The 23,662-nt window shown below is 41.2% G+C and overlaps 2 protein-coding genes across 7 annotated transcripts in view; both read left to right on the top strand.

The window, feature by feature from the left end:
* Abca9 (ATP-binding cassette, sub-family A (ABC1), member 9) overlaps positions 1–15,064 on the top strand; it is a 67,526-nt gene extending 52,462 nt beyond the window's left edge. For 2 of the 3 annotated variants that reach the window (XM_017314486.2, XM_017314487.2), the window contains 11 exons: positions 249–369; positions 1,472–1,589; positions 2,530–2,621; positions 5,366–5,526; positions 6,917–6,992; positions 7,067–7,161; positions 8,229–8,348; positions 8,543–8,683; positions 9,210–9,289; positions 13,247–13,302; positions 13,750–15,064. In XM_017314486.2, coding sequence (XP_017169975.1) covers positions 249–369; positions 1,472–1,589; positions 2,530–2,621; positions 5,366–5,526; positions 6,917–6,992; positions 7,067–7,161; positions 8,229–8,348; positions 8,543–8,683; positions 9,210–9,289; positions 13,247–13,302; positions 13,750–13,848 — 1,159 coding nt within the window. In that variant the 3' untranslated portion in view covers positions 13,849–15,064. The remainder of the gene's footprint in view (positions 1–248; positions 370–1,471; positions 1,590–2,529; positions 2,622–5,365; positions 5,527–6,916; positions 6,993–7,066; positions 7,162–8,228; positions 8,349–8,542; positions 8,684–9,209; positions 9,290–13,246; positions 13,303–13,749) is intronic. The other variant, NM_147220.2, reaches the window with a different exon arrangement.
* Positions 15,065–18,232: 3,168 nt separating this feature from the next.
* The window catches only part of Abca8a (ATP-binding cassette, sub-family A (ABC1), member 8a), a 71,947-nt gene continuing 66,517 nt past the window's right edge, over positions 18,233–23,662 (top strand). Inside the window, exon 1 of one of the 4 annotated variants that reach the window (XM_006533063.3) lies at positions 18,233–18,454. The gene's annotated coding sequence lies outside the window, so the exon portion shown is untranslated. Of the gene's footprint in view, positions 18,455–19,623; positions 19,951–21,558; positions 21,583–23,662 lie in introns of those variants that run through there. The other 3 variants (XM_006533062.4, NM_153145.4, XM_006533061.2) reach the window with 3 other exon arrangements.

Genomic DNA, 23,662 nt, shown 5'->3' with positions numbered 1-23,662 from the left:
TCTCTTTTCTTGAGGAAAGCTGCCTTGATATCCACTGACAGAGGATGTGTGCTGCTTTGCTAGTTGAAGAGAGAGAATGGCATCACCTAATTAGGAGACGTAGATCAATGTACAAAGCAAAAGTGAATAGCAGCATCGTTTGACCAGTTGATGGAGAGGGATGAGGGTATTTGAATGGTACACGACAGAGTAGAAGAATGAGTTGTATTTCGATAACTGATAAGCTGAACATGCCATTTTGCCTTTAGAATTTCTCCGAGAAGTTGTCCTGCTGTTCCGAACCCAGAAGAGCCCGGAGAAGAGGATGAAGATGTTCAGATGGAAAGAGTGAGAACAACGGGCGCCATGGCTACCCTACAGACTGATGAGGTAGAGCTCATGGAAGTAACCGATTCTGCCAGAGACCTGAGAAACGTTCCCATCTTGATTCTCTTAAAGGCCTGCTGGGTGTGTGTGTTCTTTTGCTTTTACAGTGCATTCCTTGATGTCAGTAGGTATGCAGTGTCCACAAGCTACGATAGCAAAGGCTACACACACACACACAATCAGTTAATCAATCAATCAATCAATCAATCAATGTGTTAATTTATTTTTAGAGCCATAGTTTTGATAAGTGCAGTTAAACATTAAAACACTTAAGATTTTAACGAGTCTCCTTTAAAGATTTGTTTTGTATTTTGTGCATACATGTGTGTGACTGTGCCTGAGTGTCTGTATTGTATCATTTTATATAGATGCCCATAAGTGCTAGAAACAAGATGGGGATGTCAAATTCTCCTAGAACAGAACTGACAGGCAGTTCTGAGCCACTTCATGTGGGTGCTAGAAACCAAACCCAGATACTCTCTGTAAGAACAGAAAGTGCTCTTAACCACTGAGCCATCTCTTCAGCCCTGGCTTTTATGAGTTTTATAATTCAAGTTAAACTAACTGCAAACAATTCAGAAGAGAATTTCTTTGTGCTGTGTATCTGTGTATGTGCTTGTGTATGTGTGTGTGTATGTATGTGTGTGCATATGTGTGTGTCTGTGTGTATATATGTGCCTGTGTGCATGTGTGTATGTGTGTATGTCTGTGTGTATATATGTGCCTGTGTGCATGTGTATATGTCTGTGTGTATATATGTGTGTGCAAGTGTGTGCATGTGTGTGTATATGTGCCTGCGTGTGTGTATGTGCCTGCATGTGTGTATGTGCCTGTGTGCATTGTGTGCATGTGTTGACAAATTATTAGTTTATGTGAATGGCCTCATTCCAGCTCTCTGCAGACTGGCAAGCACATATCACACACAGCACTGTAAATCAAATGTCCATAGGGGACTTGGGATGGTTCCCTTGAAAACAGCAGTTTGTAGCAGGAGTGGGTGGGCTTATGGCTCTGTACAAGGAAAGGCCTGGGGGAAGAGGTGTGAGCAGTCTCTGGGGGGAAGGGGTAAGAAAAATGCTACACTGGTTTTCATCTGTCTTCACAGAAACCAGTCATCATTGCAAGCTGTCTGCGGAAGGAATATATAGGCAGAACGAAAAGGTGCTTTTCCAAAATGAAGAAAAAGATCGCCACGAGGAACATCTCCTTCTGTGTTAAAAAAGGTTGGCAACCACAGTTCAGCAGAGTTGCTGTGGGCTCTGAAGACTGGGTCTTTCTAAGAGGCATGCATGTCTGGGACAGGGATCATCTTTTGGTGAGTGCCGAGGCAGCTGGCTCACCATGGGGTTCAGGCCGTGCCTTCCAGCTGATAAACCTTGGTTTAAATAGAACAGTTTTTCTTTGCAAAGGAAGAGAGAGTTATGGCCTGTATCTTAAATCCTAGTGAAGGGGGTAAAAAGGATAGCATTGATTTTAAGTATTAAATATTTCAAATATTTATTTACTTTTTGATGTTGAGGACGAAACCCAGGGCCTTCTGCATGCTAGGCAAACATTCTCCCAATGAGCTCCATTCTAAGCCCTGGCATAGGGTGAAAGTAAATGGACTGATCGGGTTACAGTGGTGCGTCTCTTATTCTTAACAAATAATGGCTAGGCATAACAATTCATGCCTATAATGTCAAAACTGGGCAGGCTAAGCAAGAATATTATAATAAGTTCAAGGCCAGCCTGGGCTCCATCCATGCATTCCAGAGCATTCTGGACTACACAATAAGAACCTATCTCGAGTTATAATAACAGTGTTTGGTATGGAAGTTTCTGGTTAACTGGAGCAAGTGCTCTTCAGAATTCAAGCTCAGTCTCTTAACAACTTACCTTAAGCAAGTTATCTGCAGTTTTTAAGACTCAGATCTCTCTTCTATATGACAAAGTTAGTAGTAACATCAAGTGTGTGTGTGTGTGTGTGAGAGAGAGAGAGAGAGAGAGAGAGGGAGGGAGGGAGGGAGAGAGAGAGAGAGAGAGAGAGAGAGAGAGAGAGAGAGAGAGATTGAAACAATGTATATAGTACATTTTGTGTACTCTCCACAGGGAAAGCAAATTATATTTGGTTTTATTTTTTAAAGTTATTTGCCTGTTCTTGAGTATGCTTGTTTCTTTCAGGTGAAGTCCTAGGGCTCTTAGGACACAATGGAGCTGGCAAAAGTACAACAATTAGCATGATAACAGGAGACACAATACCAACCGCAGGTCAGGTCAGTAATACACGTAGGACGGGTTCCATAATATTAAATATATCCAACACTTTTCAGTGATTCCTCATGACAACCTAAACATACATTGTTAGCCCTTAATTGATTCTAGTGACATGCACTGAAGATGACTGGCTACATTTCTTTCTACTTCATTCAAAAAGATTTTTTTGAGAAAGGTTAAGGTTGTCAGCATAGTGCCCTTGAGTGAGTAGAGAATAGAGATATTAATGAAAATATTATATACATCACACACACACACACACACACACACACACACACCCATGCATACTTTCAGGGAAGAGAGCACTGATAAGTCTTCTAAGAGCTTGGTAAACTGAGTTGTCTCATCCAGCATTATACTAAAGATCACTGTTAAAATCCCACCAAGTCCTGCTAATGTGGTTACAGTCATGAAGCTCCATATTTAATCACAGTTCTCTGAATCCATGCTATAATTAAATACTACATGCCTCGTGTGTAGCGAGAAACCACGGGTGTCTTTGCAAAGAAGACAGCCAGACAAAATTTCTTGTCATAACTGAGACAAATCTTGGCCTGATGGTGAGATGATGTCTTCAGGGATGGAAGAGATGCTTCAGGCGCTACTGGAGATGCACTGAAGTTCTCAGTGTAGCACACTTCTGCTATGCAGGAGACCTAGAACTTACCAAGGTGACATACATTAGAGACAAAACAATTGTCCAGAGTGCAGGATACAAATTATAAAAATATATGAATTGCATCCTTGTAGACCAAATCAGATAAAATGATGATCAGAAACCAAACAGTTATGACTTCAGAGGAAAATGCTCTTGGTGTATGATCTGAGGTTTAGATCAGAGGGAAGGTTGATGAGAGATTGCTGTAGATGCTACTGATGGCTAAAGAGACTTCATAAATTGCCTTCTGTTTCCATTCTTACCTGATGCAGCTACTGGAGCAGTCCTTTGCAAATGCAAACAAAAGCCTGCCACTCTCCTGATTACAAACTCCTACCATAGAGGTCCAAACTCTATCATGGCTGCAGAGTTAGCATAAATGAGGGCTCTGCCAACTGCTGTTCTGTCTCTGTGCCTCTGGACTCAGCCTCTGGTCTCCTCGCTGTAGGGTGTGTGGGCTTGACATTCCCCCACCCTCCATAGATAGAGCCATCTCCAGGCGCCTGGCTATCTCCTTAATGTCACTCCTCAAAGGGCCTTGTATTGCCTGTACAATTTGCTTGATTAACTTACGTATTAGATGCATGTATTTTCACAAAGCATTGAGCAGAGAGCTGTAATAAGTTTATTTATGTTTCAATGTATTTATTTTCCGTTTTCTCTCTCTGTTGAAAGTTTGGTAAGGCAAAGCTAACTGCTTTTGTACCACAGAGAGATAATCACAAAGAATCAAGGTCAAGGGCTTTTCTAAAAGTTGATCCTGGTGTCAGGTCCCAAGCTTATCTTCTGTGACTCTTGTGCAAATTTCTTTCTTTTTTCTTTCTTTTGTGCGAATTTCTTAGCCCATGAATGCATTAGGTTCATATCTCTGTTTATTTGAAAATAATGTAATTTAAGTTATATGAAATGCTTAGGTTTCAGTACAGAGCATCACAGAGTAAACTTTAGCTGTTATAAATGGTACAGTACTGATCTCATCAAAATAATAGATATTATCATTTTCCTGGTCCTCGTGTAGTAGATGTATTGCTAAGGGAAATTTTCTTTGTTAGTCAGTTCAGGGCCACTCATCTTTTGAACCAATGGTGTTGCTGATTGAGTAAATGTGTGTATAGTAGGCTATTTAATAGCATCTCTGGCTTTTACCCACTAGATGCCAGTAGTACCCTTTCCACCACGGGCATGAATACCAATTTGACAAGCAAATATTAGCATCTTCGGATAGTGTGAGATGTACCCTGAGGGGAGAATTGCCCCCTCCCTGCTGAGAAACAGAACAGTTAACAAGTGTCCATTGTTCTGAGCGTCTGGGTCAATGAGAGAACTCATGTAATAAGCCACCAACTAAGCCATCTGAACTTGAACTGTGGTGGTAGATTTAGTCCTGAAGTTTAAACTACGTTACGGCATAATAATATGGAATGTTTGCCCTTTTAAATTACTGAGAGATTCGTCATTTCTCCAGAGATAAATAGTTATTTAACTCTTTAAGCACTTAATGGTTTTTGTGTGAACTTCATACATGAGCACTGCATGTACTTCATTCCTGTCCCTTCTCCTACCCCTCCAACTTCTTCATGTTCCACCCCCACTTCCCAAACCCATGATATCATCTTTAATCATCATTGATACGTGTATATGCACATGCACATACATAAATACATACACACACATATGTATCTTTCTCTATAAACACACACATAGAGTGTGCATATTATAGTATACACATAAGCTACTGAGTCTGTTTAGCATTGTTCATATAAACACGTGTCCAGATCACTTAGGGTTAGACAACCTGTGTAGTAGCTCATCCTTGGAAGAAACTGATTCTTCCTCTGTCAACAGCCATTGCCAAGCTGTAGCTCTTCATATGGAGTCTGAGACCATGTGGATTCCACCCCCCCCCCCAATTTGGCTTGGCATGTCAACTGATGTTGTCATTATGACATGGTCTTGTTCAAGCAGTCATAATTTTACTAATGCTCTTACTACCCGTGTGCCTGAAGAGAACATCATTAAGTGTCACTTACATGTGCATGCAGTTTTGGATAGAATCTGAGAAACACATATATATTGTCTGTGTAGGTGTTTTTGAAAGGGAGCGGTGGGGGTGCTGCCCTCGGATTCTTGGGGTACTGCCCTCAGGAGAACGTGCTGTGGCCCAACCTGACAGTGAAGGAACACCTGGAGTTGTATGCTGCTGTGAAGGGGCTGAAGAAAAAGGATGCTGTGGTCACCATCACACGGTATGTGGAGAAGCCGCACTTAATCCCTGCTCAGGACAGTGGTATCTTATTAATGTGCTCACACAGAATTAAAGAAGAGAGCTTCTAACTACTGTTCCCTTGCTTGTGGGACACTTAGTCATCCCGAATGGGTTCACTGCTGTTCTCTCTTACTTTAAGCCTGGAGAGAAAGGTTTACTGATCTTTCCTTCGTTCCTTCCTTCGTTCCTTCCTTCTTTCTTTCTTTCCTTCCTTTCTTTCCTTCCTTCCTTCCTTTCTTTCTTTCTCGCTCTCCCTCCCTCCTTTCTTTCTTTCTTTCTTTCTTTCTTTCTTTCTTTCTTTCTTTCTTTCTTTCCTTCCTTCCTTCCTTCCTTCCTTCCTTCCTTCCTTCCTTCCTTCTTTCTTTCTTTCTTTCTTTCTCTCTCTCTCTCTGTCCCTCTCTCTCTCTCTCCCTCCCTCCCTCCCTCCCTCCCTTCTTTCTCTCTCTCTCTCTCCCTCCCTCCCTCCCTCTTTCCCTTCCTTCCTTCCTTCCTTTTATTCTTTTTTAGAAGAAAATATCTATTGGGCTTATTACCAGAAAGACCAGTCCATTGTGGTGGGGAAACATGGAAAATAATAGTGGAAATAAGAGTGTGTTGACCAAAGAGAGCTATAAAATATCAGTATTAGCCAGTTTTGTGTTATTGTAATGAAACTCAGTAGTCTGAATACATTTGAAGAAAAGAGATTTATTTATTGAACCCACTTTATATTTGTTTTGTTTTTGTTGTTGTTGTTGTTATTGTTACTGTTTTTGAGACAGGATTTCTCTGTGAATCCTTGGCTGTCCTGGAATTCACACTGTAGAACAAGCTGGCCTTTGACTCACAAAGATCTGCCTGACTCTGTTTACCAGTGCTTGTATTAAAAGCTTGTGCCACAACCACTGTCCTGCTATTTAATTCAGTTTTGAAGACGAAAGTTCAAGATGTCAGCTTTTGCTTTAGCCTCTAATGAAGGCCAAAGAACAACGGTATCAGTGCAGGGTTGTGTGTGAGTGAGAGAGATGATATGACCAGACAAAAAGCCAGAGAAATGAGGACTGTATAATCCAAGCCATAGCCTTGTGGATCTAGAGTGGTGGTTCTCATCCTTCCTAATACAAGTTCATCATGTCGTGGGGACCTCCCAACCATAAAATTATTTTGTTGCTACTTCATAACTGTAATTTTGCTGCTGTTATGAATAGCAATGTAAATATATGGTATGCAGAATATCTACTGTCTAAACAGTAGCAGGAACCTAAGGACTGTCAAAAGTGTGACCTCTCTGATGACTTTAAAAGCTCTCACAACCATAATATTGTGCAGATATGTTTGCTACACTCCCTCGTGTTCCTGCATAATGAAGATCCACTCATTGTGTTTCTCAGGTTGGTGAATGCCCTTAAACTGCAGGACCACTTGAAGGCTCTTGTCAGGACCTTGTCAGAGGGAGTGAAGAGAAAGGTATGTACAGGACTCTGTATCCCGTTCAGCATCCTTCAGGCCGATGACGGACAGGTTGCCCTGTCTTCTTGCAGCTGTGTTTCGTGCTGAGCATCCTGGGGAACCCTCCTGTGGTACTTCTGGATGAGCCATCGACTGGGATGGACCCCGAAGGGCAGCAGCAAATGTGGTGAGATCTCAGGGGCAATGCTTGTGCGGATTTATGGCTCTTGTAAAAACTGGCTTTCAGCATAGTTTACTTCAAACCATAAAAACAGTCACCCATTACTAGGAGAAGCAACGACAGCAGAGGAAGCACGCAATTTTGTATTCTGATCAACACTTGGAATACAAAAACAAAAGGCATATTCCTTCCATCTATCACCCATTGTGTGAATTTTGTTCTCATAGATAGGATGTGCCCATGTCTCTTTGCACATACGTAATAATAGATCTGCAGCTTAGTCTTCATGTGAATCCCAAACCACTGGAGCAGGGGCTATCCCAAAAGCTGCATATGGGCTATGCTCTTCTAGCTGGGCAGCCTTGTCTGGCCTTAGTGGGAGGGGAAGCACCTAACCTCACCGTCTTGAAGTGCTAAGATCGGGGAATAGCCAGGAGCCTCCCACCCACTCAGAGGAGAATGGGAGGGGGGAGAGGGAAGGATTGTGGGAGTAGGTGACTGGAAAGGGGCCAGTGAGTGGGATGTAAAGGGAATAGTTATAAATAAAAATCAAAAACTAAGTAAAATTGATTAAAAAAGAATTTTGTTCTCTTAGATTTTCTGAGTATGTAATAGGGCACAGTTAGTCCACTCAATTGTTAAATTTCAAATCTTTCTGCAATAACAATGTCATGGTGACAGAGACTGAAATTAAAATTCCCCAGTCCTCAGCATTTTAATTACTTTGTGAAATTTCTAAAATCAATCTTGTTGTGCCTTTGGTGTATGGGTTATCAGACATTCTACTAAGTCCTCACTCTCTCCCTTCTGCCTGCTCATTCATTCTCGGATGCTCAGCACTTTCTCCTCAACATCAACTTCCATGTTCAGTCCTAAACCATTTCTAAATTATATGCTTTAACCAGGAGTTTGGTTGTTTATTTGTCCGTCAGTCCTACACAAATATCTTGGTTTTGGTTTCTCCTGAATCAATTTCTTGTTTCATAAGTGTGCTAACGGAAACATCTTTAAAAGGTTTCCATGATACCTTGAGGATTCTCTTTAGTTAGCTGTTTTCTTGGATCTAACTGTAGGCAGGCGATCCGAGCCACTTTCACAAACACAGAGCGGGGCGCCCTCCTGACCACCCATTACATGGCAGAAGCAGAGGCTGTGTGTGACCGTGTGGCCATCATGGTGTCTGGGAGGCTGAGGTGAGTACCTTTCTGGCCTGCTCTTGACCCCAGGTTACTTTGTATAATAGAAGTACATTGCCCACTGTGAGAAGCTGGGGAATCTGTGCCACTCTCTGCCTGGCTCTGCCCGTAGTACCCACGTGCTGATTTGCACTGGTCATAGAAATCTGTCTTGCCTTGCTTGACTTCAACCTCCTCATGTCTATCATCAGGTGCATTGGTTCTATCCAACATCTGAAGAGCAAATTCGGCAAAGATTACCTGCTGGAGATGAAGGTGAAGACCCCCTCACAGGTGGAACCCCTGAACACGGAGATCATGAGACTGTTCCCCCAGGCTGCTCGGCAGGAAAGGTAATGTGTATGTTATACTTTTAATCTTTATTTTGGTGGGTTTTGTTTGGTTGGTTTTAGAATAATGAGAAATGAAAGTTCTATCCTCTCATTGTTTTTAACTTTAGTAGATGTGAGTATCTTCATTACTAAGAGAGAGCCTCTGTTCCAAGGGCTGCCACAGGGAATACAAAAGAACAATAAATTCCTCCCTGGAGACTGGCTCTTGTGAGGGAATTATCATTTGTGGGGCTCTGAAGTGCATTTGTGGGGTTCTGCTTAGACATTCTCATCTTCCTAAGATGGAAGAATAGTCTTGTTCCTTCCCTTTTTAAGGCACCTTGCTACTGGGTTCCTTCCTTGTGTCCCCTCTTCCTCCTCGTAGACTGACATTGTTGATCAACGAGCACTTGGACTACAGTCATCTCCAAGTTGTACGAAGTACATCCATGCAAATAGTCAATGGGATTGTTGTTTGTTTCCAGGAATGCACTCACCGAGGTTGCCACCTGAAAGCCCAGTGTTCATCCTTCTCTTCCCTTCGCAGGTACTCCTCTCTGATGGTCTATAAGTTGCCTGTTGAGGACGTACGACCTTTATCCGAGGCTTTCTTCAAATTGGAGAGATGTGAGTGCATGTATACTCCCCAAACCATAAAAATCTAAACCGGTTTAAAAAAAAAACATAGAATGTTCATGATACATAATTAATAGATTGTTAAGACGTCTAATCCAGTGGTTCTCAACAAGCTGATTTGGCATGTCTACCTCATAGTGCAGAATACATTCAGTCTAACTTCAAAAATTTCCATAATCCTTAAAAGTCCCAGGACTGGTGTAAATGTCTTTCACATGACTCTAGGCAAACTCTGAATTGTGAGTCCTAGCAAAATAAAAAAGAAATCTACATATTCCAATATGTAGATTCCATCAATAATGGCTCAGAGAAAACACTCCTACTTGAAGGGGAGCAACAAAAAGATAGCAAGCAGAGATTGCACAAAAGCAAGGCCAAGACACAGAGTTAATTGGTTCTTGTAGCTCCATGTCCGACATCTAGAACATATTTGGCATAAGGTGACTGCCTACAAACCTTTGTATCGTCCTTCCCCCCTATGAGTCTACCATCTGAGGCACATTTGCCTTCCTTCTTGGGCCTGTTCTACTCAACATCTGCCAGCATTCCTTAGTTGATATTTTTCATTTCTGGCATCTCCAATATCCTGAAGTCACCACAACATAGGCTTCACACTTCAAAGCTTCATGTGTGGTCTTCCCCGGAATCTGACTCTACTACACAATGCCTGACCCCCACCTCCACCCCCAAGCTTTTTCAGGAACCTTGGCACAAGTCCTGATCACTCTGCCACTTTTGCATTATGAATGCACACAAAACTTGCACCAAGTGAAATTGTTCTGCTGGCAGCTTGAGGAAAAATCAGATGCCCTTTAATCAAAGCTATAGCAGCACCTGACTGCCTGGGCAGCTGAAACCAGAAAGTTCTATCCATGGTCCTTCACCAGCAGGGTGTTCTTACTGCTCATTCACTTGCTTTTAAAGTGAGCTTGCACTTTTATACCTTGGGGTATTTTATGGAAGTAGTCTGACCCTCAAGGCAACTTTCGTATTTTCCCATCACTTTTCTTTTTTTCCATTTTCTTAGATTTATTTATTACTATATGTAAGTATACTGTAACTATCTTTAGACACACCAGAAGAGGGTGTCAGATCTCATTATGGATGGTTGTGAACCACCATGTAGTTGCTGGGATTTGAACTCGGGACCTTCAGACAAGCAGCCAGTGCTTTTAAACACTTGTGGGGCAATGGGCTACCGGGTCCCGGGGTTCAAGATCTAGCCTCGACTGGAAACCAGGCTGTCTGCACGTAGCCCATTGCCCCACAACCACTGAGTCATCTCTCCAGCCCATGATTTTTCTTTAATGGCACGAATGACTCTCACATTTGTAGTCACTCTTACTGCACCTACTTTGTCTACAATAACTTTAAATGTATCCACAATGCACATTTTTTCAAAGATGTTTATTCTGCTTGTCCCTGTCTCTCAATGTAAAATTGGTTAAAAGAAGCAAACATGGATTATGCTGTGTTCTGAATACCGCTTTGTTTCAAAAATTTCTCCACCCATGGATTTAGCCTCACACAAATGCTCAGGACACAATCTGTGCCAGACATATTTTCCAGAAGTCACACAAGTAACTTCCAGGCTAACTGCTTACTCCATCTTGTACCAGCAGACTGCTAGTACTCGTCTGAGACCTCCGAGTACAGTGTTTACCAGCTGCATGTCTACTATCATCCCGATCTTCCACCAGAAGGTCACATGAGCTCTGCTTCTAGCAGTCTAGGGTTTTTCTAGCTCTCTTCCCAAACTTTTCCACATTACCCTCATAAACCACTTTCAAGGGTTGGAGGACCTGAGGTCATGTTTAAATCACAGAAACAACCCCACTTCTGGCACCTGTTTCTGTGTTGCCTCTGTGTTGTGAACAAATAGATTCTATGTAAGTTTCACCTATTGCATGTTTTCAGACTATTGCAGTCCATCACAGCAGGATAAGCATGAAGGGACAACTCTGTCTGTGGCAGTTGGGAGCATGCAACTGGGGCTCCTTACATCATTGTGTCAGGTAGAAGCAAAGGAAACAGACCAGAGCTAAGAGAAAGTACTATCTCCAAAGATTCACCTATAGTGACTTACTTCCACCAGTACTCAGGTCTCTCTCTCTCTCTCTCTCTCTCTCTCTCTCTCTCTCCCTCTCTCTCTCTCTCTCTCAATTTATGTATTCACATCTCAAATCCCCCCCCCAATCTCTTAAAGGCTCCATAGCTTTCAAGTTAGTATCACAAACTGAGCACTATTTGGATAGCTCATGAAGGACCTTTCCAGATCCACACTGCAGTACTCTTCCTGCCTCTTCTGGTGCTGCGCTTTCAACCTGGCCAACTCACTCCTTTCTGCTGAGAACTCATACTTCCCCACTTGTGTCTTCTTGATACATGGTTAGGGTCACTTATGTAAGTTTTCCTTTTGTTAATCTTACTGTACACTCTCACCCTCTGGTCCGTCATCTTCCTGGATGACTTGTTTTGGCCTGGTTGCTAGGTTGGCATCCTTCTGATGAGAAGTGGTCCACGGAGCTCTCATAAACAGGATGCATTTGTAATAGATAAGCATCAGCGAGATTGATGCCCCAGGAAGGATGCTTCCCTGGAATAATGTAGCCTTCCTTTATAAGTTTTTGATGTTTACACTTTCATCAATATCCTTTTCTAACACATATTCCTTCTTGTGTACTTAATTTGCTAACACTGAGGTTTTCATTTGGGTATTTTTAAACATTTGCTACATAGCATTTTTCTACCTCGTGATGGGAAGATTATACAAAGCAACAAATACAGACATGCCATTTCCTCAAGGGTCATTAAGACACCATTAATGATCTCAGTTGCAATACACTTATTGAAGGAACTTTGAGAACAATGCATGCTCCATGAACATCCACATAGATTCATTTTTCTGTATCAGAAGATCAAAGATGGGTAATACAAGCTCCAGCACAACCTTAGGGGCTTTCCTCTCTCAGGTGACATTTGCCTATAGCCAGGAAGGTCACAAGATTTTACTTAATCAGACTTCTTACTATGTTCCCTCCTTGTCTTGTAAGCTGAGAGTAGGAGTTCCTTTAAGGTAGAGTGGAAGGGGAAGAGAGAAGCAGTAAGATGGCAGCAAGATTGGTTGATCATGGCACTGTAGTTATCACATCTGTAGTTACTGCATAAGAGCATAGTGTATTATCTTGAGACTATAAATAAGCACAATGGTTACCATTGTCACTAGATCCAAAGAGACAGAAAGGCAGTCTGGAGAATGGTGTTGAATTTGTCACCTTTGAGAAATACTAGCCACCGGTCAAGAGATTCAGTGTCAGGGAAGGAATGGAAGGATAAAGGCCATCTTAACAAGGCAGCCCAGCAAGAAGAACGTATCCCACATACAGGCAACAGCTTTTGGAGTACAGAGAGTTGAACTGCCAGGGTGGGGGGGATACCCAGGAGGAGAAGGGGAGATGGGGGAACGATTGTGGGAGGGGGTGACCAGGAGAGGGACAGTGAGCATGATGTAAAGTGAATAAGTAAAAAAAAATTAAATTAAAAAAGAATAAAAACCATGACCCCCTTTTCTTTTTTTCCCTCCTGCTGAAGACCCACTGGGGCACATTACTCAGCACTAGCCTCTGAGGCAGAAAGAAGAAAGGCAGATGTAAGAGACACATAGGAGTTTTCCAGAATAAGGAGAATCATGTTTAGCTTTATCTCACATTGGTGCTCTGGAATATTTTATTCTTCATTTGCATCTTCTAATGCCTTTGCCAAATCTCCATGGAAACCTGTCTATCTATCTTTCGGTGTGATTAAATGGTGTATTTACTTCCTAGCAGTGAACTCAAAAATAGTTATTATCTTATATTTTTATGATTTGTGTGTCCTTTTGTTCAAAAATTGGTGAAATTCCCTTAATAAAAATATACGAGCTCCTAACAGGAATTCATCCTTACACAGTGAAAGAGAATTTTGACCTGGAAGAATACAGCCTCTCACAGTCTACTCTGGAGCAGGTGGGTAACTTTTAGTGATTATATATAATCCTAAAAAGTTTAGAGCTGGAAAGATGGATCAGCAGATAAAGCTCTTTCTGAACAAGTGTCAGGACTATAGTTTGAACCTCTAGAATCCGTATAAAGCCAACTCAACATAGCTGACTCCTGTAGCCCTACCATCACAGAAGCATCTGGCTAGCAGGATTAGCTAAGTGGAGAGCTCTAACTTCACATAGAGAAATCGAAAAGGCTACCTGAGATCAACTCCAGGCATTCACGGATACCAGCATGTAATGGACCAATGCACATGTGGCCATAAATTACACACATGCATATACATGCAAAAGAGAAGATCAAGTAAGCCTAGGAAGTATATAACCTTTGCATCGTTTGCAGCTACAGGAGGTAGCGTGGCATGCCTCTCGTTCTTTTTTTTCGTTTTTCTTTATGCGTTCTCTTTTCCAGGTCTTCCTGGAGCTCTCCAAGGAGCAGGAGCTGGACGACTTTGGCGAAGAAGCCAATTCCTCAGTGAAATGGAAGCTCCTCCCACAGGAAGAGCTGTAAAGTTCAAAGTCCTCTCTGTATCCTCAAGCTCACATCCCTCTTACAGACAGTATATTTAAGAGCATCACTGTGCCTTACTTGGTCGGTGTGCAAACAGCTTAGAACACGCAGCCAGACTACGCTCAATCAAGTCACGTTGCACACAGTGTGGAGTTTTAAACTGCATTTACAATAGTATTGATGCTTCTGAGCATGCTAAAGAGACTGATTGATTTTCTTCGCCTGAACTTCAAAACATTAACTTTTTTCTTTCCTCCGTGTCTAGGTAAGGTATAATGTAAACAATATTGATTTTAGGGAGAAGAGGATCAATTGATTTCCCAACAGCACAGTATTTGTTTTTTTGTGTAACTCACCCTGACCTGTCTGTCATTCACTAGTTCTTTACTCACAGTTTGCCCACTCTGAGTTACGGAGAAATGTTTTGTCCACTGTGACTGACTGCGGAAGCAACTTTAAACTGGTGGACGTAAATACTTGCAACCATTAAATAACTGTGTGCATGTTTACATACGAATCTGAAACATTTCTGAAATTTTGATTTGGGAAAAAGTAATGCAGAGGAGGGGTACTCTTAGGTCCAAGGACTGGCTTTGTATGTATTTATTTACCAAGTCTGTGAATGCTACAACCTCTCTACTGCAACATCAGTACAGTTACCTGGACTCTTATCTAGGAGATTTTTTTGTTGTTACTACTAGTATTGTTACTAATTAACCAAACATCTATATGAAATTATAAGTTAATATGAAAAAATTATATGAAAAAAAATTCCCTTGATGCTAAGATTGTAACTTCATAGTGTATGTGAATATCAACTGCCCTCAACTTACAAGGAGACTTCTCAAGTAGACTTTGAGCAAAGGCTCTAAGCCTTTAAAGTTAAAAAGAGACATTAATGCTGGACTTGCTGATGTACCTGCTTTATGAATAACAACTTAATCCGTACACATCAATGCATTAAAAACACTTTATTTAGGGTCAGAAAACTGCCTCAGCTGGTTAAGGTGCCCAGTTGTCAAGTCTGATGTCCAGAGTTTGATCCTTGGGTGGGACCCAAATTGTGGAAGGAGAGAACCATCACTCAAGCTGTTTTCTGATCTCCACATACATGTAGTGTCAGGCGTATATGTCTACATACCTGCACTCAGGACAAACAAACAAACAAACAAAATTTAAATAAAAATATAATGGGCTTTCCTGTGGTGTTTTCCAATATAGTCTGATTTTGTTGATCCTTCTCCGTTGACCCCTCCTTCCTCTTTTTCCTCTGTACCACTCTGGCTGGTCATCTTACCCACCAGCCCTCTTCCATTTTTTATGTAGCATGTATTTCAAAACCTTCCTTTATGTTCCCCTCCTTAATAGTCCTCATTAGTTTTTCTCAGTTTGTCACAGACTTGAGTTACTCGGTACAAGGGAACCTCAGTTGAGAAACTGTTGGTGTGTCCGTATAGCATCTTCTTTGCTTTTCATTTTTATCTTATGGGCATTTTCATTGCATGTATATCTGCACATCACACATATAAGATGCCTATGGAGACCAGAAGAGGGCATTAAATAAACACCCAGAGATTGGAATTGTATACAGTGGTGAGCCTCCATATGCTAGGACTGAGTTATCTCTCCAGCCCCAGGCATTTTCTTGCTGATCAGTTGATAGAATGGTATCCAGCCCACTCTCAATGCTACCATCTTTAGGCAAGTGAGTCTGGGATGTCTGAGGAAGGCAGCTGAGCAAACCTGGGCAAGCAAACCAGTAAGCATCATCACTCCATGATCTCTGCTACAGTTCCTGCGTTGAGTGCCTGTCTGCTTTGGAAATCAACTGTAATCTGTAAGCCAAAATAAAAACCTTTTCTTCTAGAGTGACTTTTGCTTGTGGTGTTTGTTATACTAATAAAAACAGCTGTGACACCAATCCCAAGACCAATCCCTGCTCCCCCTCCTTCTTCCCAAGCTCTCACACATCTGCTAACTTGCCTGAGGAACCCAGAAGTCCCACCTATTCAGCTCAGCTCATTGACCACTAGCATCTTTATTGACAGATCAAGAACCAATTGGGAAACAGGACCTTAGCAGCTGACCCATCCCCTTCATTCCTGATTAAGAAAGACAGTAACACAGTGAGACTGTCTCAGACTTATAACTGATAGTTCTATGAAAGAAAACAAGACAACAGACCTGAGCCACATGGAATTTCAGAACTATGTTCATCTTAAAAGCACAGTACAGTAATGGCAACATCACTAACACTTACATGACTAAGAATTCACTGCACTGTGTAGTCATTTCTATGCATCAATTCATTGTTTTAGAAAATGGTTGTAACAATACTGAAATAAATGCTTATGATTCGCATTGGACGCTGTAGAATGCAGGTTTACAAACAGGCCCTCAACTCCCTGAGCACTAAGTGGTTGTTGGAGGAGAGGGTGCCATTTTCTCGAGTGGTATAGCCACTGTGAAGTTGTGCTTGCTCCAGAAAATAACTTTTTGCTACATGTGAGCAAGAATCTTTAATTAAACTAATTAAAAAAGAAGATATACTTTTCTGGTGTGTTGGGGTATCCAGGGCTCACTGTGGTGGGAGAACTGGGTTCTGATGATGCCAAGTAGCCTTGGTTTCTGTTGCTTACGTTCTTGCCCTTGCCTCATGCCATCTGGTTATCTCTGGTGTTAGATGGTCTTGCTGTCTCTGACTGTGTCTTGTCCCCCCTGTAAACCTGCGTGTCAGTACTCCTGGGAGACCAGTTCTCTCTGGGAGGAATTTGGGTATGGAGAGCTGTGGTACAAGGTCATCTCTGGGACACAGATGGAAACCAGAAGGATCCTGTCCCCAGCTGTTTCTTGGTTCCTGTGTCTTGATGGCTCTGGCGGGTCCCTCTTGGGCCAGGAATTTGAGCAGAAGTGTTGGTCTTTCCTGTGCTCACAGGCTTGTCAGCGCTCCTGGAAGACCAGCTCTCTCCCAGTGGTATTTGGATATGGAGCTCTGTGGCACAGGATCAGCTCCTGGCACAGACGGAAACTGGAAGGCTAAAAGAAAGATATGAAAGCAGGAGAGGAAGTTTTTGAAAAGAAGGGTTTTAGTGAGAGAGGGTGGGGATGGAGATGAGAGGGAAACAGGAACTGCAGCACACTTCAATTCATTATAGATATATATGACACTGCCAATAAAATTAAAAATTAAATAAGTTAAATAAATTAAATATAAACATATAAATACATAATATAATTAATTATATATAATATAATTATATAATATGTTATAAAATTATATATCGTGTATATAATTATATACAAATATATATACAATTGTATATACATACAATTAAATTTAAATATAAGTAAACGTTAATTGCTCCACAAAAGATATCTCTTCTTCTGTGTGACCCGATTCCTCCATAGTATCTGTTACTCTGCAGGACACACTTGGTGTCATAAGAAGGTCATCTGTGGGGGACAGATCATCTCCTGCTTAAGAGTTTCTAAAGAGCAGTGGAAAAGGAGGTGTTGCTGAGGTTCTGTGCAAGGGAATGATGCTGTTTGTCTGTCTTTGAAAATCATGGGGTGGAGAGAGAAGGAATGCTGAAAACATAAGTGAGAGGAACAACCACGAAGAAAGCTGAACTTCTACAAACTACCTTGTGATATCAAGATCATTGAAATTTTATAATAGTTTATTATAACAATTACTTAGGATTTCATTGACCAGAACAGTAATTCAGACCCAGGAAAGACCATGTTAAAAACCTGAAATAACTGTTTCTCATCCAGAGCTCTGATAAACTGTTAAAACATTGTTTCTCCTCCTGTGGGTCATGACCACTTTGCCAGGGGTTGTATATCTCATATTTACATTATGATTCATACCAGTAGCAAAATTACAGTTATGAAGTAGCAATGAAAATAATTTTATGGTGTGTGGGGGGTCACCACAACATGAGGAAGTGTATTAGAGGATCAGAACAGCAGGAAGGTTGAGAACCACCGCTGACCCCTGTGAACTAGGCCAAGTTCTCTGTCAAGCCAATGGTGTCACAGTCTTATCATCTTCATACAAAAATAAAACAAAACAAACAAACAAAGAAAATCCCCCAGTTTTTCTTAATATACGAGTTTGGGGGTTTTGCTCTCAGAACACTGGGCAACTTAAAAAAACATTGTTTTTGAACAAATTAGTGGATTAGTAAAAAAAAAGATGGCCAGTATGAAATAGTGTAGTGGAGATGTTGCAATAACATTTATCGTGTAGTTCATGGCTCTTTGCATGTTTACAAGACAGCCCCAGCAGAGTGTTGCGCAATAATCTATAAATCATTTCTCTGAGGGAAAAAGGGAAAAATCGAAAAAAAAAAAAAAAAAAAAAAAAAACCTTCGACAAAGCAAATGTGGCAGGCTTCTGGAAGTGAAGTGAAGACTCTTTTCAAAGACGGCAGCAGCAGTTATGGAAGAAACAGTCATTTCTTTGAACACCCTGACAGGGAAGCTTAAAATGAGAACAAAACCATAGGCATGAATTCTTACTGAGCAGCAAACCCTCCCCAGAGCTTTCGAGAGTGTATTCCAACCAGCGATAGAGAAACCATCTGAGAATTCTGAATAGGTAAGGTCCCCAGAGATTCAAATGCATTTGCTTGGTTTATGAATTAAAAATTGATGGGTTAGGTTGTATAATCTTGGAGACTACAGAGAATGTTATCTGAAGTCATAAGTAGTTTTTGAAGACTCGTATTTTCAAAGTTCACTGACACACAGAAACTAATTTTTGGTTTTTTTTTTCTTTCTTTCTAGCTATGAAAACGAAAAAGAATTTTCTAAATATTAGCTGGGCAGTGGCTCACGCTTCCCTTCTTACTAAAATCTCTCTATTAAGCTGTGACTTGTCTAACTCGGGTCCTTTTAGGCTGCCTTACTTTTGGTTTTCAATCTCCTATACGTAGCTGAATGTTGTTCTGAGTGAATGTTGTTCTGAGCCATACTTCCCAAGACCCATAACGTTAGCATTTCTTCTAGGCTACAGTTACCAGGTGTGCCTGACTCACTGTAAAAGGGGCTGCTCAACCCCTCCTCACTCACTTCTCTTGCTCTCTTGCTCTCTTATCCTCTTTCCCCTTTGACCCTTCTCTCGCCATTCCCTGTGCTCATGGCCTCTACTCCTCTCTCTCTCTCTCTCTCTCTCTCTCTCTCTCTCTCTCTCTCTCTCTCTCTCTCTCTCTGTCTTTCTCTATCTCTACTCCCTCAACTCCCCCTCCCCATGCCATGAATAAACTCTATTCTATACTATACTATAACTGGTACCTCAGGGGGAAGGGATGCCTCAGCATGGGCCCCCAGAGGCATCCCCTTCCCCGACACCATATCGCACCTCTACCAAACATACCCTTCGCTGCTGCTTCTTCTTCTTCTTCTTCTTCTTCTTCTTCTTCTTCTTCTTCTTCTTCTTCTTCTTCTTCTTCTTCTTCTTTTTTATAAAACACAACACATAATGTTGAGCACATTTTAAAGATGGAGTCTATTGACTGATTCTGGCCAGAGCAGGAACTGAGGAAATGGACAGGATGGAAGATATGATATAGGAAAAAAATCAAGATATTGCTTTCTAGGCTGTTTGAAACATAATTAGAATATCTGCCTCAACATGGCAGAATAAGTCCAGAGCTCAGAGCCTTTTAAGGGACAATATTTTATTTTATTTTATTTTATTTTATTTTATTTTTTGAAATCTGTCAATTTCTTTTGGGGGAGGGCCCAGAAAAGTTACAAATTTGGACTCCCTCGGCAACACAGATTTTTCTGACACTATAATTAGTCAAATGAGTAGGGTTGGCAATTCTCTGCTGTGGGAACTGGCTGGAAGTCAATAAAAAAGAGATTTGTTCGAGAATGGTCACGTGAATACAGTGCTCAGCAGGCCAAGAAAATTACAACCACAATCTTCCTCCAAAAGCAGTCAGGCTGACTGGGAATGCTCAAAACAGGCAAACAGAATGAAAGCAATACAGATGTGATAGAGACCGGGGAGAAGTAGAACCCATTCTCTTGGAGTGGGGAAACAGAGGTAAGCCAAGACTCAGGATACTTTCTTCGGACATTCCAAATGTAAGTTCCTTTTTGCTTCTGTTTGGTTTGTATTACGTAACTATAAGTGAGATTTCATTTACTCAATGAGAACTTTTTAGGGAGAAGTTATTATTTATTTTTCTGCACAGAGTTTTAGTGTTTCTGGGTTTATTTTCCTGTGGTCTGCAAGGGGAAGTTGTGGGTAGTTTTAAAGACATTGTCATATTTTCTAGTTTTAAGTAAAGATGTGGGAATGTGCCTGTAATGTGTTAGTAATGGTGAGAAATGTAAGCAGGTCTTCTGGAAGCATTTTCTGTGTGAATATGAATGTGAATCTGCTGCCCAGCTGCAGTTAGACACACACATGTGCATGAACTGTACAGTAACTGGCAGGCATTTCCAATACACTTTCTCTCTAATCCTGAGAAGTCTTTAGTATGGCATTTAGAGAAATGCTTTTATGTCTCAGCCTGTTATTCTCAGACTTACAGGTTGTTTGTCTATTTGTTGGTTTTGTTTTGTTTTGTTTTGTTTTGTTTTTAACATAAGATTCTTTCCTGCACGTTTTTATTTGTTGGGTATGATGTATTGAATCATACTGAGGCATGTGCCACTTCACTACAATGGCATTACTTCAAATGTCATACCCTTTGCTGTCGGCAGGAGTTTGCAGTAAACAGGGTTTTGTTGATTGGCACAGAGTCAATAACATTCACTCACGCTGAAGCAAAGCCTTCAGTTTTACTTGTACATGAGCTAGCATGGATCTAGGAACCAGAGAAGGAAGGAAAAGCAAACAAGAGGGACGTTTTACCGAGCTTATTTATGCTGCATGGCTGATTTGCAGTGGAACTCTGAGATAGAGAGTTAGTCTTAGTTCTGGCTACAAAGGGCTGTGGCTGCTCCCTTGACTGGTTCAAGTTATCCCATCTCTCTAAGAATGTTCCCGTTGCCCGGAGCAATTCTTGGGGCTTCTGGACACCCTGACTTAAAACATTTATTTATTTATTTATTTATTTATTTATTTATTTATTTATTTATTTGTTTTTGCTAATACTACATTCTTCTCCATTTGTCAGCCCAAAAGGCTTTCTGATATCTTTTCTCCACCCTTTTGTACGAAGACTTGCCTCTGAGCCTTATTATATAACCATGTGTTGTTTTCTTCTCTGGAAATAAGCTGTGAGTGGCTACTGTGCAACTACTGCCCAATGGGACTGTCCCATCAACTCTACACCTGAATTTTTATCCTGGGAAATAGGCATTTCTCTGTTTGAACTTGTCTCATGACTGGGATGATAGCATCATGCAGGGAAACTTCTATTCTCTATCTGTATGGCAATATCCCAATATCCCATCACAACATGGTCGACCAGTTTTAGGCAACATGTTGGTAAAAAGGTTATTTCTACCAATTATTAAGACATAAGAGCCAGTTGGCACAGACCATCATAGGACACCACAGTGGAGTCAATGGCCATGGCAAGCCTCCCAGAAAAGTGATTTCTCGCTAAAGTGACTTGATTGTGTAATTCAGTCTAAGCAAGCCCTTTCCTTCCACAGTTTAAAGTCTTAATGAACTTAATGAAGAGTTACCCTGCTTTGTTTTCTTTTATGTGCAGCTTCCAGAGAGGCTGGAGAACTCGAATAGTGTGTGATTTCTTGGTGGAGGTATGGGAAGAGGTTAAATTTAACTATGCTCTGAAACTTCTCTTTTCAGGGAATGTTCTGCTAGAGTAAAATATCTCTATGAATCCCCACATTGTGACCGTTAACTTCATGTGCCTGCTTGGCTGAACTATGGGACCCAGCTATTTGGCCAAATGCTCGTTTAGATGTTGCTGTGAAAGTATTTTTAAATGCAATTAACATTTAAATCAGTACTTTAAGTTTTTTTTTTTTAATTATTTTTTTGAGGTGGGGTAGGGTTGTTGAAAGGGACGCTCATGTGATATATATGTGGAGGTCAGGGACAACTTGAGGAATCAGCTCTTTTCTTCCCACGTGTGAGTCCCAAGAATCACACTAAGGTCTGTAGGCTTGGTAGCAAGTGCTGTTAACATTGAGCCATCTTGCAGATTCATCAATATAGTATACATCAGTAAGAAAGCCATTCAGTATTGTGAGCGAGCTTCACTTAACCACACGAAGGCCTTGCAAATACGTCTGAGGTTCAGCCGAAGATATGAAATTCTCCTCAGCTTTAAAAAGCAGAGGCTCCAGCTTTTCTCTTTCACAGTCTTGTATGCAAGGCTGAGACGGGTCATATGCCCATTGGCATCCCATGTGCCTGCGCTACCAGTTATGAAATCAGCAGGCCACATAGTTCTGGAACCAGTTCCTGAAAGTACATGGATTACTGCTCTCTGTCTCCACACATCTCTCCCCTTCTCACATTTAAAAAAAAATCTCTAGGTTGCCCAATGTTGATACAGTTGTGGTGTTTGTTTGTTTGTTTGTTTGTTTCTTTGAAGAGCCTGGATAAACACATTAGCCAAATTCGGAAAGGCTCTGTGAACACTTTTGATATAAATGATAAATGCTGAGACTGATTTGCAGTTTCTGTTGGAGAGGAGCTGCTCTGCTCCTATACTCTCCTCCCTGACTGCTCATGCACAGGACAAAGACTTCCAGGGTTAGCTTCCATCTCTGTGTCTCTATAATGCCCTACCCCTCATTAAAATCATCTATCCATCCACAAATTCCATGGTATCCATGCCCATCACACACACACACACACACACACACACACACACACACACACACTCACACGACATATATTTCCTATTCTTGTTTACTACTCTCCCAAGGACAGGATGACTAGACCTGCCAAATACTGCACCTACTGGAGCCATGACATGCCCTTCCATGGACATTCCTGTGGTGCCTTTCAATAGGCTCTAGCTTAACTTTAGCTGTCTATCTGCATTAAAAAGAGTCTTATCCTCTCAAATCAGTCCTCAGCAGAATCTCCCAAGCTATTTGTCGGGGGGGGGGGCAATGTTTTATTTCCTCTCTGAAGACCACTATTTAAAAAGAAAAATCTAACGTGTAGCATTATGGTACCAAAAATGTTAAGTGTTGCTATGGAAACTTCTCAGATTCTCCACTTCTTTATTGACTGGGATCAAGGTATACCTTGGAGAATGGTACTCCCTTCAGATGCTTAGTGTGAGATTTTTGCATATGGTGCCTACCGTAATCAGCATCCCTTATCAGAGAAGAGTATACAGAAATTTCTGGTTTCTCATGAAGCTCATCCTCCTTGGAGCCTGCGCCCTCTACCTTGCTACTAGTACGACTCTTAAAACACTAAGCTTCATTTATCCCCATTCCCAGCTTCCCCCACCCAATCAAACACACTTTTACATAGCATGCCTACCCCATTACTATGACAGCTACTTCCTTTATAATCCATTTCAGTTTCATTTCCTCAGATGATCAACAACAAGAAGTTGAAAAGTTAAGTCAAAATTTAGGAGTTTTATACCCAGCTAAATCCTACTTGAATCTCAGTCTCAAGGCTGATTTTATCACTGCCTCAAGCATATGCTCAAACATAGTGTGGCTTTCCAAGGGCAACCTTGAAGTGAATGAATATCCCTTCTCAGTTCATAATATATACAATAACATGTCTACTTTCATGTCTTATAAAGACAGAACCAAATTTTCTTGCCAAAATAAAACAGACTAAGAGGATTGAGGTCTTCACCCAGTCCTTTCAATTCTTGTAGATATATTATCTCATATC

The sequence above is a fragment of the Mus musculus genome, chromosome 11 (genome assembly GCF_000001635.26).
Source record: "Mus musculus strain C57BL/6J chromosome 11, GRCm38.p6 C57BL/6J".
NCBI classification, from domain to species: Eukaryota; Metazoa; Chordata; class Mammalia; order Rodentia; family Muridae; genus Mus; species Mus musculus.
Note: the sequence above shows the minus strand (reverse complement) of the source record. Positions and strands in the feature narration are given on the sequence as shown.